This window comes from Drosophila albomicans, chromosome X, assembly GCF_009650485.2.
Source record: "Drosophila albomicans strain 15112-1751.03 chromosome X, ASM965048v2, whole genome shotgun sequence".
In the NCBI taxonomy this organism is placed as follows: Eukaryota; Metazoa; Arthropoda; class Insecta; order Diptera; family Drosophilidae; genus Drosophila; species Drosophila albomicans.
Genome location: NC_047627.2, coordinates 23,314,654 through 23,328,181, shown reverse-complemented (window position 1 = coordinate 23,328,181; position 13,528 = coordinate 23,314,654). Strand labels below are relative to the sequence as shown.

The window sequence follows — 13,528 nt, the reverse complement described above, 5'->3', positions numbered from 1 at the left end:
TAACTCCTTGGTTAACTTTAACTATTACGTTATCTAAACTAGTGACCTCCGATATGACATCAAATAGATCGTTAAGGTTTGTAATACTTAAAACTATTTGCGGTGGTTTTGAAGTAACATTAGCATTATTATTACCATCAGAATTAATAGGTTGAGATCTATTGCCTGAGTCATGTATTTCCATATTATCATTTGATAAATTTGTTTGGGTAACTGCCATAGAGCTAGTAGGGCATTCCTCTGCAGCACTGCTGCTATCTTCAACATGTCTGTCACTGTTTAAGTCAACTTCCATGTCTAGTAAGGCAAACCTATTCCTAGAGCTTGCCTTGCTGGTTGATGCTGAGGATGATCCAAATGACAATTCTCTGAGTGCTTTCTTAGAGTTACCAATTGGTGAGAGTGTTTTCTTCCTCTTACTCGACAGATGTTTTTGGCTAACCTTCAACTTAGTAGCAGCATCATTAAATGGAGGAGACGAAAATCCAGAAGTTTGATTGACAGTTGGAGAGACAATTGTAGCACCTCCACTGAGTATTGGGGAAGCAAGTGCGCTTTGCGTGAGATTCGCATAATTTTTTATCCATGCTCACTGCAGAGCAAACACTGCTGATTGCCGTAGTTGATGCAGTTGCCATAGTGTAAATTGTATTACTAGTAGCACTAGTAAATGTAAGCGTTGTAGTTATTGTACTAATATTTTGAGTTACAGAACACAAAGGGCGAAGATCACTTATAATTTCTGACCTTATCTCCAAAGGTGATTTACCAGCCACTTGTTGCATTTTTTCATAATCAAACTGCTTATTGCTAAGCTGAGTGTTAGAAAAAATATTTCCATCCATTACCAAATATTTTACTAATCAAATGTAACTTATTAGTTTCAGTTTGGCTTCAAATAGCAAAAGTTTCTGCAAAGTTTTGTCAAGGACAAAAGAAGGTCAGATCGCTTGACAGATAAGCGCAGATTTTATTACCCCTCTTGTGCGGCTGCGCGCAGAGTGAGGGGCGACGTACTGCCCAAACGGGCACAGAATGCAGTCTTGTCTCACTACAGTAATGTTTTTGTTGTTGTTCAGCTGCCGACACTGCAGAAGCCAGCGTCCGAAATTTTACGATTGGCACACGAAGAGTGCGCAAAAGAGAAACTCGAAAAAAAAAAAAAAAAAAAAAAAAAAAAAAAAAAAAAAAAAACAAACGAGAGTTACACTTGTTTTGTGTTTGCTTATCCGCGACACAACCGATCTCAATGAGAGCAGATTAGCGACTCTGATAGATATTTAATCGATTAATTCTTAATGTTACCTTATGCTATATTTAAATCTAGTATGTACAATATTTACAATAAAAATGTTTTCAAATTTTAATAGATTTGCTTTTTGTCTTATGCTGTTGAATTTCAAATTGGCGCGATGTACGTCTCTATCTATATGTATGTATATGTATTACATTATGTAATACTAAATAAAATATATTAATATATACCGTTTAAATCGAAAAATCAAATTTGAAAATCTAATAAAACATTCTGCAGCATTAAGACTAATAAATGTGTGCATATTCTTCCACAGCGCAGTTTGTCAGTAAAAAAAGCATTGCATACTTTTACAGACACCTTTCAATTGCTTGCAACTGCAATTCTTTAAAATTATGGCATACTTTCGGGAGCACTGTGAACGCCAAAAATATAGCCGGAAACAAGAAAGTCCTTGATATCTCAGAAACTTCAAGGAAGAATTGAATGTCCTTAGGCATGTTGATAGGCCTAATAAAAAGTCGTTGATTGACACTTGTTTCAACCTTATCCTTTAAAGGATATTCGAGTTATCAACAAATTTATGAATACAAAAAATGACGTTTATCTCTGCTCCTGTAAGGACTTTCGGCCTATTTCCAATTGATTCTTCAATTTCGTGTCAAGAGCTACCCGTATGCCAAAGGACATCTGCCTAATCCTTAAAATGGCTGAGTTATGGCGGATTTCCAGACTTCTAGCCAATTTTTCAATGCCTTCCCCTTGCAAAATTTAAGTTGTCATTTTTGAGAAAAATTATGTTGCATACTTTTAGGTTTGTCATTTAGTATGAACATAATTATAGAAAAATGCTCATAGCTCCGCCGTGTCCTGCTGCAGGATGTCGGGACATGTCTCGTTTGAATCGCAAGGACGAATTTTATCGATCGGCATCAACGAAATACGGGGTCATATAGGAATTCAACATTCAAATTTCGCCGAAAAACACAAAATCCAGGATAACTCGGAAACGGTAAGGACGATTCAAATGTCCTTCGGCCAGCTAATAGGTCTACCCATTAGCCATCGTTTGACATAGTCTCGCTAGGATACGCCAGGATACGGCCAAGTTATAGCCAATTTTAGCTGAAGAAAATTTTCACATTATCTCTGGACCTGTAAGGACCTTCGTCCTTTTGTTTTGCAGTTCGATAAATCTTGATTAGTAATGTGTGTGTGCCAAAGGACATCCTTTTCGTCCTTCAAATAACCGAAATATTATTGAAATATTCGACAACATAAAACAAATTCATATTTTAACAGATTTGCTTTTTCCGTCACTAGCATCAAATTTTAAATTGGAGCTCAAGTATTTCTCTTGTGGTTCCGAAAACAGGCGGCAGATGGCGGCACTGAGCAAGCAAGTGACTTGCTCTATTTCAGCTTGCTGATATTTCTGTTCGCCTGGTATTTCACCTGCTAATTTAGCAATTTTTGTCTATCGTGATAACATTGAGTGGGCAATAACATAACAACAATCACAGTATAATGAATTGTTGTTGTAAATGTTGTTGTTGTAGTTGTTGTTGCAACATCTGACAAAAATAAGGTATTTTCAAATTTTATCAGATTTTGTTTTTATTTGTCGGTTGCACTCAAATTTCAAATTAGCGCGCAAATATATCTTTCGTGGTTTCGTTAACGGCCAGCAGGTGTCGCCACTTTCTATATTTCTGCTTGCTGCTGATTTATGTTCGCCTGGTATATCAGCCGGCAATTTGGCATGTTTCGACCATCGCGGCAACATTTAGTGGGCAACAACAAAAACTACATTATCAATAATTATTTTTCAAATTGCTTATGTTGTTGTTGTTGTCGTTGTTGTAACTAAATTGTAGAAGCAGACCTACATTGCAAGTTTCAGGATAACTCGAGAACTAGAAGGACGATCCGAATGTCCTTTGGCTAGTAGGCCTTATAGGGCAAATATACCTTATTAAGATGCAACCTTTGGTATATTGCTTGTCAGGATATTCAACGACATTCACGAGCTATGGTATACAAAAAAGTCCTTTTATCTCAATTCCTTTAATTATTTTCGTCCTTCTTATAACATATTCCGAACCTATGGCTAAAGCCGTATCCTCGTGCCAAAAGGACATCCTTGTTGTCCTTTAAATTACCGAATCTGAAAATCTGAAAAATAAATAAGTACAAATCTGCGCCTTATTTGTGTTTTCATTATTGTGTATTATTAATTAATATTTTTATGCAAAATTCATTCATTAAAATAGCAACAAAAGAGTACAATTCAATAAAATATATTTTAATCTCATATAATACACTTGTTTATGTTTACAAACGTCATGAAGTCGACTTTATCGGCACTCGCCTTATGCATATTAAAGCTAAATGATAAGAGCTATCTTTAGTGGGCATTTCTACAGGGTAATCGGGCAGTAACTCAACGATTGGTCAGCTTATCAGCTGAGTTATATAGTTATTCTATTAAATACAGTTCATTCAAGTTCCTCATAATAACAGTATAAATAAATGATAGTTGAAGGAGCTATTAAAATAAACTCAAAAAAAAAGGATTGTAAAATAAGATTGATAAAGATTAATGCGAGAATGTGTGGAGTTCCTATTTAACTACTCTCTAGGCAGCTTCTGTGCTCGCTGGCACTATTGCAGGCTTTGGCTTTGGCTTTTTCGCGTCCGAGAGCCACCAGCCTACCAAAGTAGAGCAAGGGGCTTCGACCAGAATGTAGACGACGTAGGAGAGCAGCACCGTGAAGCCAAAGTCGCCCCAGAATCGCAGCATCTAAGGAATTGAGATATTCTTTTAAAATACATACACAGAAGTGGAATTAGATGAGTCACTTACCACATCGTAGTCGGAGAAATAGGTGTTTGTGTGAGTGCGTGCCGAGTTGAGGTTCTCAAAGAATATGTGAAAGATGTAGGCGCAATAGGAGAGCTTCGACAGCGGCTGCCAGAGAGGTGAGGCGAGGAAGCTGTTGGCCAACCCACCATAACCCTGCATGCAGGCAAAGACCACCCAGCAGAGAGCCAGAGGCCAAGCGATGCGTGTGAGACTGAGGAAGAAGGCCTCATTCACAATGGGCACAGGCGTGGCGTTGAGGCCCGCATAGGGTTCCAGGGCCAACACGGTGACAAACAGGAAGCTCAAGCTAAGCAACCAAAAAGTCCACACGACGAGGCGATTCAACTGGAAGCGTTTGCCCTTAGTCAGATAGAGAAAGTAGCCAAAGAGGACGCCAACCAGCCACGTTGAGGCACGCACATGGATCGGAAAATATATGAAGGGCTCGCCCCTCTTGACAGCATCGCCTCGTATCTGCATGGAGTAGTTGTTGACAATCATTGTGGCAAAGAGGTAGGAGCTGAGCACCAAGATGAGCAGCACAATGGCCGCAGCTGCTTTCTTGCCCCATCTGTAGAGAGCAATGAGAAAGATAGGGGACAGCAGATAGAGCTGCATGTCCACAGCCAAGTACCAGGAATGGGAAATGCACTGCAAACACAAAGCGTAATTAGTTGTGATTCGTGGAAGAGGGGAAGAATCGTTGTTACCTTATCCCAGAAGAAGTTCTGGACGTAGAGCAGCGTCAGGTACCAGTTCTTATTGCAAATGCTGTAGTCATCGAACATGGTGGTCCCCCAGATGGGTCCGTCGCCAAAGTACGGCAACAACTTTACGTAGAGGAGCATGGCAAAGCCCAGAACGGGCGTGAGGCGCAGATAGCGATTCAAATATAGCTTCGGAATGTTAAGTTTACCGTTTCCCCTGCAAGTATTTGAATGAGATCGTTAATAAGCTACAACGGAGCTGCTTAGTAGTTGGCTACTTACCGCTCCATTGCTCGGAACTGTGAGCTGACCACCAGCATGCCGCTGAGAAAGAAGAAAGTGTCCACGGCATTGATACACTGCTGGATGAACATGCGAAAAGGTGTTGCTCCCCACTGTGGAAAGGATTAACGATTAGTCCTGGACACAATCTAGAGAACTAATAAAGGCTCACCGTAAACATATCCATGCGGTTAATATTCGGCGACTTGAGGGCGATAATGTAGTCATGACCAAAGATAACCCAGATGAGGGACATGCAGCGCAAGCCATGCAGGCAGTTGATCATATTCGGATTCGAGTTGTTCGAGATGCGAAACAATGCTCCCGAGTTGACACGTGCTGAGAACGCTTTAATCAGTTGCGGAAGTTGACCTGAGAATCAAATGTGCTTAATAGGCAGTTACTAAACTCGCAGAGTGTGAAACACTTACTTGGATCCTCACAAAAGAAGTAATCGTAGAGTGTGGCCAGCAGAACAAACAGTCCCAGAACGGAGCAAAGGACACTAAAAAAGGAGACTTTGTCAGAGGAAGAAGTATTTTTTGCTGAAAGTTGTGCTTACATCGTGAATATCGTGAGCCAGTCGAAGGGTTCGCGTCCAGTTGTCTTACAGGTGCTTTCAGTCACCAGGACTGCAGTCTTATCCACCTCAAGACCGAGTTGTTCCATCAGCTGGCGCAGCAGGATGTCCATGTCGGTGCTATCGCAGGTGGTGGGAAAACAAACGGCGATGTTCGCATTCGATGTGCTCTGAAAGAGCTGACCCACAGGCAGCCTGGCAAAGCAGTACTTGCCCTGGAGTGTGTAATCAGTGGAAATTTGTTGATTGATCCTCAGGCACTCGTCGTAGTTGCCCAAGCTTCTGGTGTTGCCCTCCAGCACTCCCGAGGGCAGTGAACCCCAAGAGTCGAGCACTGTGGAGGAGAAAATAGTTATCGGAATGATTTGTGACTGGGTCAAACTAAACTTACTTTTCAGCGCCCAATTGGTGTTGTTGCCAAGGGCAAGCTGCACCTGGGCGAGATCCTGAGCACATTGTGTATCAACGTCCGCTAAGGTGAAGTTCTCCAGCTGTCTATAGAACTCCAAGCCCAAGTAACTCAGGCCTAATCCACGTTGAACATTTGCAGCAGCAATCGTGCCAAGCAGCAGGACAATTAGCAACCTTATCATCGTAATTCTTCACAAAGACTGTGTACTCTAGAGTCCATTCGTGGTTCTTTTATATGAGCGAGTGTTTCCCCAATGCCAAAAAATGCGATAAGCTGCCACTTTTGCCTCAGCTCTGTCTGCGAATCTGCTACCAAACGGTATCGCATGGCCAGTGGGCTCCCAGTTATCAGTACTAGAGAACTCTGATTACACCTCTGGCGTAGAGAGCTACGACTATCTCAACCTTAATCACCTTCTTCTGGGAGGTGTGGGCAAACCCCTTGAGTTCACTTGGTTATTTCCAAAACGCGGTAACTGTTTTCCCCCGATATGATATGCAGAGAGATATTCCAATTTGGGGTTCCAGAGATCCTCAAATTTCCTGAACCTTAAACGGAAAGCAATTATCAATTATTTTGCATATAAGAGACATATTTTTGGTAGTAATAGTAATAGCAATAATAATAATATCTTATAGTGTATAGTATTAGTATATTATTGTAGTAACAAAAAGTAAATATGAATAAAGTTGTAAAAGAAGCTAGGGTAAAAGAAAGTGCTTATATTAATAAAGAACCAGAATAATAGATGCTAAAAAGTACTTAATAATAATAAGTATTACTTGGGCTATCTTAAGTAGTAGTTGTAAAAATAATACTTTCAATAATGCGTAAATAGAAAAATTGTATTAGTTATTAAAGTTTGTTACATAAATTCGCATGCTAGAGTATTTATTCTAATATAATATATTCAATGAGTATGAGTACAAATTTTGTGTTTAAATGATAAAGTTCTCGAACATAAAAAATCAAAAGTATTTTCCAAAATATAAATTATAAAAAGTTTTGCCATTAAAGAAATATAAAGTACATATTAAGTTGTGTCTTCACTTAATAAACATTAAAAAAAATATAGAAAAAGGAACAATAAAATTGATAGTAAAGTCAATTTAGTTACTACTTAGAACAATATCGATAATGGCGAAACATTCTGTTATACAATTAAATGTAGGTGCATTATTATCGACATTACTGTATAACATTGAAGCTCACCACATTGAAGATATATAATACTAGTATACTTTATTTTGTAATATATTGCATACTTTTGGGGATTTTTGCATAGCTTTGGAGAGGAATCCGTAGATATTGTAACTGCAATGAAATTGAGGGTAAAAAGTTTTACAATAAGATGAAAATAATAATAATAATAATAATATTGAAAAAGTAGAAGTAGTAAAGTTACAGGTAATAGTTGAAATTACTTGTTTCAAACTCCAGGCAGCTGTTCACTTGCATAAAAATGTGTTGCATACTTTTGGGGTGCGAAAAAGACATCTTGGGAGAGATATCCACTTGATGTTTTAGTTATATTCGTATTGTTGTTAATAAGCTATACAACTAGATGGAGGTATAAAAACAATGATTAAATGATGATTAAACCCCTTGCTTCTGCTTTCTCGAGCACACTCTCAATGCGATGCAAGTACAATGTCAAATCTTGAACTTGCGCAGCGCAATTTTTTTGCAGGTGTCAGCAAAATAAGGTTCAGCAATGGCAAGTAAAGAAAGCAAAGAGAAGAACGCATGAAGACTGACGGCTAAGAAGGTCAAGAGTTCAAGTGATTGAACTATATAAAAGCCACATGAAAACGAGCAGAATCAGAAATTCATAAGATGCTGACAACTGTCCAACTTACGTTGATTGCTTTCATCGGCTATTGCACAGTCTTAGTCGAAGGACAGGCTCCAGCTGCGTCTGGGATGTCACTACCGATTCCGATATCAACCAAGGGTCAAGCCTTCGACTTGGGTCGTCTGTTCGGCGGAAAAAGTGGGGACCCGATGTGGACGCTGATTGATCGCAATCTGCCCGAGGTGCAGCAGATGATCGATCAGACCAAGCAGAGCTGTATGGCCAAGCTGCAGATGACGGGGCCGCAGCGTTCGCTCATCCGTGAACCACGACCAACGCCCAAGGAGAAGTGCCTGGTGGAGTGTGTGCTGAAGGGCATTGGACTGGTAAGTTCAGGGATTGCTTGCTTGGATCCTCACTGATCCTCTTTGTTTCTCTCATTTTGCAGATGGACAGCGTGAGCAACCGTCTGAATTTGCAACGCGTGGAGCAGCTGACGAGCAAAGTGACCGAGGACAATAAGCTGGCCATTGCTCTAGGCTGCAGTCTGGCTCAAAGTTGCAATCGCTCGATCAATGTTCCATCGAATAAGCCCTGCGAAGCGGCCCATCAGCTGAACCAGTGCATCGGTCGGCATCTGGATCGCAATCGGGTCAAGCTGCACTGGTAGAAGAAGAAGATCCCTAATCAATTATTGTACACATACATGGATTGATTACACGACGCGCGCTCCACGTTCTCTTTATTCAATGGGTGTGTGCATGTCCAGAAACCACAACGGGACACAAGCTAGGATAAGATAAATATGTAACTAGGGAAACTAAAGTAGGAAGTGAAGGAGAGACAATCCTTCTGCCAGGGGAATTCACAGATGAAAAAAAAGAACCAAATAGAATTGATATGCAATTGCAAGAAATGACTGAAGTGGTTGCGGAGCGTGGCTGCGTTTCAGCTAATCCTTGATCTCGGGTATTTTATAGGCGGCAACGCGCATCTCTCGCAGCATGCACATGGCAATCGAATGCGCAATCTCGCATCTGGAAGGAATGCAAGGAATAAAAGGATCTCTGGAAAAGTATTTCGGTGACTGCGGTCTACTCACTCATCGGTTAACCCGCTCGCCTGATTGCATTTCGCAGTGATGAGGCGCGATTGCTCCTCCTTGTCGGGAAACATCATGTTCATCATTTCATTGGTCTTGGCGCCGTCGTAGAGCTTCTCGCCCTCGGGCATCAGCTCGAACTGCATCAGCATGCAGCGGCGGAAGCATTTGCTCGGATGCGAGGCATCGTCCTTGTTCAACACCATCTCCTCCAGATGCACTGTGCAATACGAAAGTATTAGCAGAATGTTGAGTAAGGTAAATCTGGCTTAAATACGTGCTTACCTCGCTCCGGGACCGGATCACAGCTTTGCCCAAAAGGCATCAGCAGATCGACCACTTCGCTCATCTTCATGGTCATCACCTCGTCGGAGTCATCGTTGGCTTGGACTAGCTGCAACCATGTGCTACAGCTACAGGCCAGCATCAGTAGTGCGGTCAACCAGGTCGCTTGCTTTCTCATTGTCTGACTTCGAAACGTTCAGTTTTAGCTCTTGCTCCATTTGCAGTCCACAGCGCTCCATTTATACTCCCAACCCAGGGAGTCCCATGACACGCGAGATCTACTGATTGCAGATCGACATTCATTTAGCGTGTAGTTGCCATCAATCTGGTTGTCTCACCTAAGCCCGAGGGGCGCTCAAACTGTTGTGAGGAGCTTAGGACTTTCCCTCAGTAAATTAACTGAGATTTCCTTGAATCTACCTTACCTGGACCGCTTTTCCTTCCTGGGCTTAAAGATCACCTTTTCTCTTATTACTCTCCAGCAGGTGTCTGCAATGATAGGCTATGCTCTGGAGACACTCTCGCTGCTGGGCAGCCAGCCAATGAAAATGCGGCACAATTGTTTCGTTTTCGTTTCGAGTTTAGTATCTTATCGAAAATCGAATCAACTTTATTCGTAATGCTCAGCTGGCACTTAACCTGCCGGTCAAAGTGGGGGGACCTTGAAGCACTTACACACATCGGGAAAAGGAAATGGAAAAGTTGTTTACTCCAAGTCGATGTCTAGGGGAACACAAAGACATCGATGTTGGCACGCAGGCAGGTGAGCAGCGCGTGGCCAGCATCACAGTTGTTCTTGATGCCATTGGTGGAGTCTTTGCACAGATCGATGCCCGTGCGATAGCTCGGCTTGTACTTGTCCGGCAAGAGGAGCTCCACCTGCTTCAGCGACGACTCCAGCTGCAGCTTGCCCTTCTTGATCTGCGAGTGGGGAAGGAATGAGTTGAGAAATTTTGATTGACAAGCAACGCCACTTACTGTTTGCATCATCTCGAGAATGCAGTTGATGTAGCACTTGGAGTCCTTGTCATCCGGAATGACGCCATCGTGTATGGAATCAGCGGTAGCAACGCTCACCTTCGGGAACTTGGGGAAGCAAACGTCCCGCATAAGTTTTCCTGCTGCCCACATTTGCTCCTCTGTCGCCTGTCAAGAAACAAGTGAGCGGGAGAGAGAGAGAGAGGGGGGGGCAGATATATGAGATGTAAGATTGGAGTTCGTATTCTTTTTATCGCCACTCACCCCGGCCCAGCAAAGCGGTAATCCCAGCAGTAGATAGCTGATCAGCAAATCGAATCTCATGTTCAGACGTGATATGATCAGTATATGCAAATCTCTGCTGCTTTTATACTTCAATCAGCAATCCAATCCAATATCGAAATTGAATTGAAATCGGGGTCGGGCCCAAAATAACCTCATTTTACCCTTAATTTGCCAGCCCCCCCCGAAAATTATACATTTGACATTTTTATTATTATTCAAATCGCATTGGGGCATTCCGCCCATTGCCGCCCTAAACATAACACTCAGCACCCGGTTATCGAGCCATCGACAAGCCCTTATACCGAGTCCGATACAAGTGTAGATGCATCTCGGGCGTAATTATAGCGCCAAGCTATGGCTCACGTTTTATTGCGACACGCAAAGGTGAGGCGGCAAGATCTCGTCAGCTTCACAAGTCGATTGTCGATGACCGCGATTGCAAATAACACAACAGAGCGAAAATCCAATAACAGCTTTTGCCGGTATCCGCATACATGAACATGCATGCACAGACACGCACAGACATGATCTATTATTGTGGGCTGTCAGCTGCCTTTCTACTGCATTCCCTTCCATGACCTATTTCCATTTGACGCTGCTCTTTCTTTACTTCACTTCTGACTTTCGTGTTCTTCTTGTTCTCTTCGTTTACTTTCGGTTCTCCCGAAGATTCCAAAAATCCTTGAACAACCAATTGATGACAATTCCACAGCGAATTGATAGCATTGCATCCGTATAATTATCGGTTACGTCAATACTAGAATTGGATTCGATCGCGTGTCATTATCTTGGCTATATCTAAATGCCATAATCGCTCAATACAGTCTGTACTCTGTATTTATAATATTATATTTATACCGCGCATCCCTATCAAGTAGGGCAGTAATAACAGCTGAAAAGTACCGATGACAACTGACAATTCAATCACTTGAGGGGGGGTCAGAGTAGGCTTTGAATAAAGAATCAACCCAAACGGAGATATGCATAGTATGGACTTTAGTAGTAGTATGAGAGAAAGTCATATTGAATTTCCGATTCCAGAAAAGTTTCCTTATAGAAATTCAATTCCTCAAGATTCCTTACGATGTCGGACCAATTCAAGTTCAATCGCATCTTCGATAACAACACTGTGCGCGGACGCGCTAATGTGAGTGTGTGAGATTCTCTCCCCTTATTTTTCTGCCTTTTGCAAATTTACCTCATCTATTCTCCTTCGTCTAGGTTGCCAAAGCCACCTGGGCCTCTGTGGGCCTCATCTATGTGATGGTTAAGATGCATCGCCGCAATGCAAAGCGTCGCGAAGCCACCAAATATTGCAAGGGCTGCCAGCAGAAGCTGTTCCAATAGTTCCAGCTGCTCCTGGTCAACGATGCTCCTACCATACAAACATAGATGTTAAGCGTTACCCCAAATCTCTTGTGTTTCGATTGCGTTCATAACCCCATTAAACCCCAAATAAAATTTGCATATTTTGAACTTCTAAATATTGCTGAATTCCTTCTACGGTTTCATTCCAATGATGGGGCAACCTGTCCTCCACTTGTTCGGTGCTGACATTGAACGCTTTGCCAACTACGTTGAATTATGATCGAGTTTCAACTCGTCCCGTCAGCATCTCAGTTGGCAGCTGCTTGAAGCATTCAGTAGTCAGTCAGCAGTCTTCATAGCTAGCTCTCACAATAGAGAACTTCAAAAGTTCACACACCCGAAAATAGTTAGAAACAAAATTTAGTTTAGGACTCGACCGGAAACACGATGGCTGACGGCTTTAAGAAGTACTTCAATGGCACCACAATGCACGGACGCGCAAACGTAAGTGAAAGCGATGCCAATGCGCATCAAATTGGACACTTCTAAAATGTATTTTCCCTTCCCTCAAGGTGGCCAAAGCTACGTACGCCACCTTGGCCGTGTTTTATTTGCTGTACCGTGTGCGTCGCAGTAAGGGAGCCCCAAAGGAGGAGCTAGCAGGAGCGGAAGTCGAGAAGGAGCAGTGCAACTGTGATGTCGAGAAGCCTGAACATTCTGTAGGCTATTGTGATCCGCATGCCGAGCCGCAGCCACCCGAGAAGCATTGTTCAGTATGCCGAGATCGGGCTAGCGAGCGTCGGGCACGCGAGGGCTGCAATGGTGATCCCCCACCACCGCCACCGCCGTCGTCGCCGCCGCCGCCTCCGTCGTCAAGTGCGACAGCAGCACCGCGTCGCAAATGCCCGTGTGAGGATCCGCATCGACACATCGAGACTCCGAAGCCGACCACGCATCAGTCGCACATGCAGATGCCGTCTCCCCATGAGGATCAAGTGCATCCGGCGCGCGAGATTATCGGCCACATGCAGGAGGCCGCCTCACGGGCCCTGCGCAATGTTATTGGCGCCGTCTTGGGCGACAACTCCTCAGCCGACAACACCGCCGCAACGCTTTACAGAGACGGCGAAGATACGAGTTCTGATGCTGCCGCCGCCGCCGCCGCCGCTGCTGAAGCTAGACAAATGGAGGACGATGGCGATGGCAGCGACTATGGTGCGGACAATCAGCTCAACCGCGAGCGACGCACTTCACCCAAATCCTGTGTGCCGACCACAGGCAGCTGTGACATCGATCTAGTGCTGCCCCTAAATCAAGAGCCGCAAGAGCTCGTCCAGTCTCAAGCACAGACGCAACCGCAGCCGCGCTTTCGCGCCTTTGAGGATGACTTTGCCTCGGAAATGTTCTTTGAGGACTTTGACGAGTGAACGAACAATTGAAACGCTAAAAGAAACGGTCACAAAATTCGCAGTTTTCTAAAAAAAAAATTATACAAAAAAAAAAATAGTACGCAATGAATGACAACTGAAATCAAATTAAAACCAACAACAATATTCTTTTTATTCCTATGCAACTTCTGAGACCTTAAATCGGCAAAGCTACGGACCTCTACTGGTCTTTGTTCCGCCCCTCGTAGTTCTACCTAAAACCTAAAACCTATTGCTTATTCATAC

The 13,528-nt window shown here is 42.9% G+C and overlaps 6 protein-coding genes across 6 annotated transcripts; 3 read left to right on the top strand and 3 right to left on the bottom strand.

Annotated features, from left to right (window-relative positions):
* Positions 1-3,611: 3,611 nt before the first annotated feature.
* LOC117566521 (nose resistant to fluoxetine protein 6-like) lies at positions 3,612-6,491 on the bottom strand. The gene is made up of 8 exons (XM_034246065.2): positions 6,082-6,491; positions 5,673-6,024; positions 5,542-5,615; positions 5,283-5,482; positions 5,111-5,223; positions 4,832-5,045; positions 4,122-4,772; positions 3,612-4,058 (listed from the first exon to the last, which is right to left on the bottom strand). The coding sequence occupies exons 1-8, from the start codon at positions 6,281-6,283 to the stop codon at positions 3,894-3,896; spliced, it is 1,971 nt and encodes a 656-aa protein (XP_034101956.1). The 5' UTR covers positions 6,284-6,491; the 3' UTR covers positions 3,612-3,893.
* Positions 6,492-7,941: 1,450 nt separating this feature from the next.
* On the top strand, positions 7,942-8,568 carry LOC117577601 (general odorant-binding protein 28a). Its single transcript, XM_034262447.2, has 2 exons — positions 7,942-8,283; positions 8,346-8,568. The coding sequence occupies exons 1-2, from the start codon at positions 8,026-8,028 to the stop codon at positions 8,565-8,567; spliced, it is 480 nt and encodes a 159-aa protein (XP_034118338.1). The 5' UTR covers positions 7,942-8,025; the 3' UTR covers position 8,568.
* Positions 8,569-8,612: 44 nt separating this feature from the next.
* On the bottom strand, positions 8,613-9,494 carry LOC117577600 (uncharacterized). Its single transcript, XM_034262446.2, has 3 exons — positions 9,285-9,494; positions 9,000-9,219; positions 8,613-8,934 (listed from the first exon to the last, which is right to left on the bottom strand). Exons 1-3 carry the CDS (start codon positions 9,460-9,462, stop codon positions 8,850-8,852), a joined length of 483 nt encoding a protein of 160 aa, XP_034118337.1. The 5' UTR covers positions 9,463-9,494; the 3' UTR covers positions 8,613-8,849.
* Positions 9,495-9,842: 348 nt separating this feature from the next.
* On the bottom strand, positions 9,843-10,858 carry LOC117577602 (general odorant-binding protein 19a). The gene is made up of 3 exons (XM_034262448.2): positions 10,527-10,858; positions 10,263-10,430; positions 9,843-10,205 (listed from the first exon to the last, which is right to left on the bottom strand). The coding sequence occupies exons 1-3, from the start codon at positions 10,584-10,586 to the stop codon at positions 10,008-10,010; spliced, it is 426 nt and encodes a 141-aa protein (XP_034118339.1). The 5' UTR covers positions 10,587-10,858; the 3' UTR covers positions 9,843-10,007.
* A 678-nt stretch (positions 10,859-11,536) lies between these two features.
* On the top strand, positions 11,537-12,031 carry LOC117577603 (putative 60S ribosomal protein L33). Its single transcript, XM_034262449.2, has 2 exons — positions 11,537-11,694; positions 11,769-12,031. The coding sequence occupies exons 1-2, from the start codon at positions 11,632-11,634 to the stop codon at positions 11,892-11,894; spliced, it is 189 nt and encodes a 62-aa protein (XP_034118340.1). The 5' UTR covers positions 11,537-11,631; the 3' UTR covers positions 11,895-12,031.
* Positions 12,032-12,191: 160 nt separating this feature from the next.
* Positions 12,192-13,423, top strand: LOC117577599 (uncharacterized). The gene is made up of 2 exons (XM_034262444.2): positions 12,192-12,359; positions 12,428-13,423. The coding sequence occupies exons 1-2, from the start codon at positions 12,303-12,305 to the stop codon at positions 13,280-13,282; spliced, it is 912 nt and encodes a 303-aa protein (XP_034118335.1). The 5' UTR covers positions 12,192-12,302; the 3' UTR covers positions 13,283-13,423.
* Positions 13,424-13,528: the final 105 nt, after the last annotated feature.

Excerpts from the sequence above, each read along its gene's own strand:
- LOC117577603 (XM_034262449.2), top strand. The coding sequence starts at position 11,632 with ATGTCGGACCAATTCAAGTTCAATCGCATCTTCGATAACAACACTGTG. Across the intron at positions 11,695-11,768 it reads CTGTGCGCGGACGCGCTAAT|GTTGCCAAAGCCACCTGGGC; the intron begins GTGAGTGTGTGA and ends TCCTTCGTCTAG.
- LOC117577601 (XM_034262447.2), top strand. The coding sequence starts at position 8,026 with ATGTCACTACCGATTCCGATATCAACCAAGGGTCAAGCCTTCGACTTG. Across the intron at positions 8,284-8,345 it reads TGCTGAAGGGCATTGGACTG|ATGGACAGCGTGAGCAACCG; the intron begins GTAAGTTCAGGG and ends CTCATTTTGCAG.
- LOC117577600 (XM_034262446.2), bottom strand. The coding sequence starts at position 9,462 with ATGAGAAAGCAAGCGACCTGGTTGACCGCACTACTGATGCTGGCCTGT. Across the intron at positions 9,220-9,284 it reads TGATCCGGTCCCGGAGCGAG|TGCATCTGGAGGAGATGGTG; the intron begins GTAAGCACGTAT and ends CGTATTGCACAG. Across the intron at positions 8,935-8,999 it reads GCGAGCGGGTTAACCGATGA|ATGCGAGATTGCGCATTCGA; the intron begins GTGAGTAGACCG and ends CATTCCTTCCAG.
- LOC117577599 (XM_034262444.2), top strand. The coding sequence starts at position 12,303 with ATGGCTGACGGCTTTAAGAAGTACTTCAATGGCACCACAATGCACGGA. Across the intron at positions 12,360-12,427 it reads CAATGCACGGACGCGCAAAC|GTGGCCAAAGCTACGTACGC; the intron begins GTAAGTGAAAGC and ends CCTTCCCTCAAG.
- LOC117577602 (XM_034262448.2), bottom strand. The coding sequence starts at position 10,586 with ATGAGATTCGATTTGCTGATCAGCTATCTACTGCTGGGATTACCGCTT. Across the intron at positions 10,431-10,526 it reads TACCGCTTTGCTGGGCCGGG|GCGACAGAGGAGCAAATGTG; the intron begins GTGAGTGGCGAT and ends GTTTCTTGACAG. Across the intron at positions 10,206-10,262 it reads TTCTCGAGATGATGCAAACA|ATCAAGAAGGGCAAGCTGCA; the intron begins GTAAGTGGCGTT and ends CCCCACTCGCAG.
- LOC117566521 (XM_034246065.2), bottom strand. The coding sequence starts at position 6,283 with ATGATAAGGTTGCTAATTGTCCTGCTGCTTGGCACGATTGCTGCTGCA. Across the intron at positions 5,616-5,672 it reads TGGCTCACGATATTCACGAT|TGTCCTTTGCTCCGTTCTGG; the intron begins GTAAGCACAACT and ends CTCCTTTTTTAG. Across the intron at positions 4,059-4,121 it reads ATTTCTCCGACTACGATGTG|ATGCTGCGATTCTGGGGCGA; the intron begins GTAAGTGACTCA and ends TCAATTCCTTAG.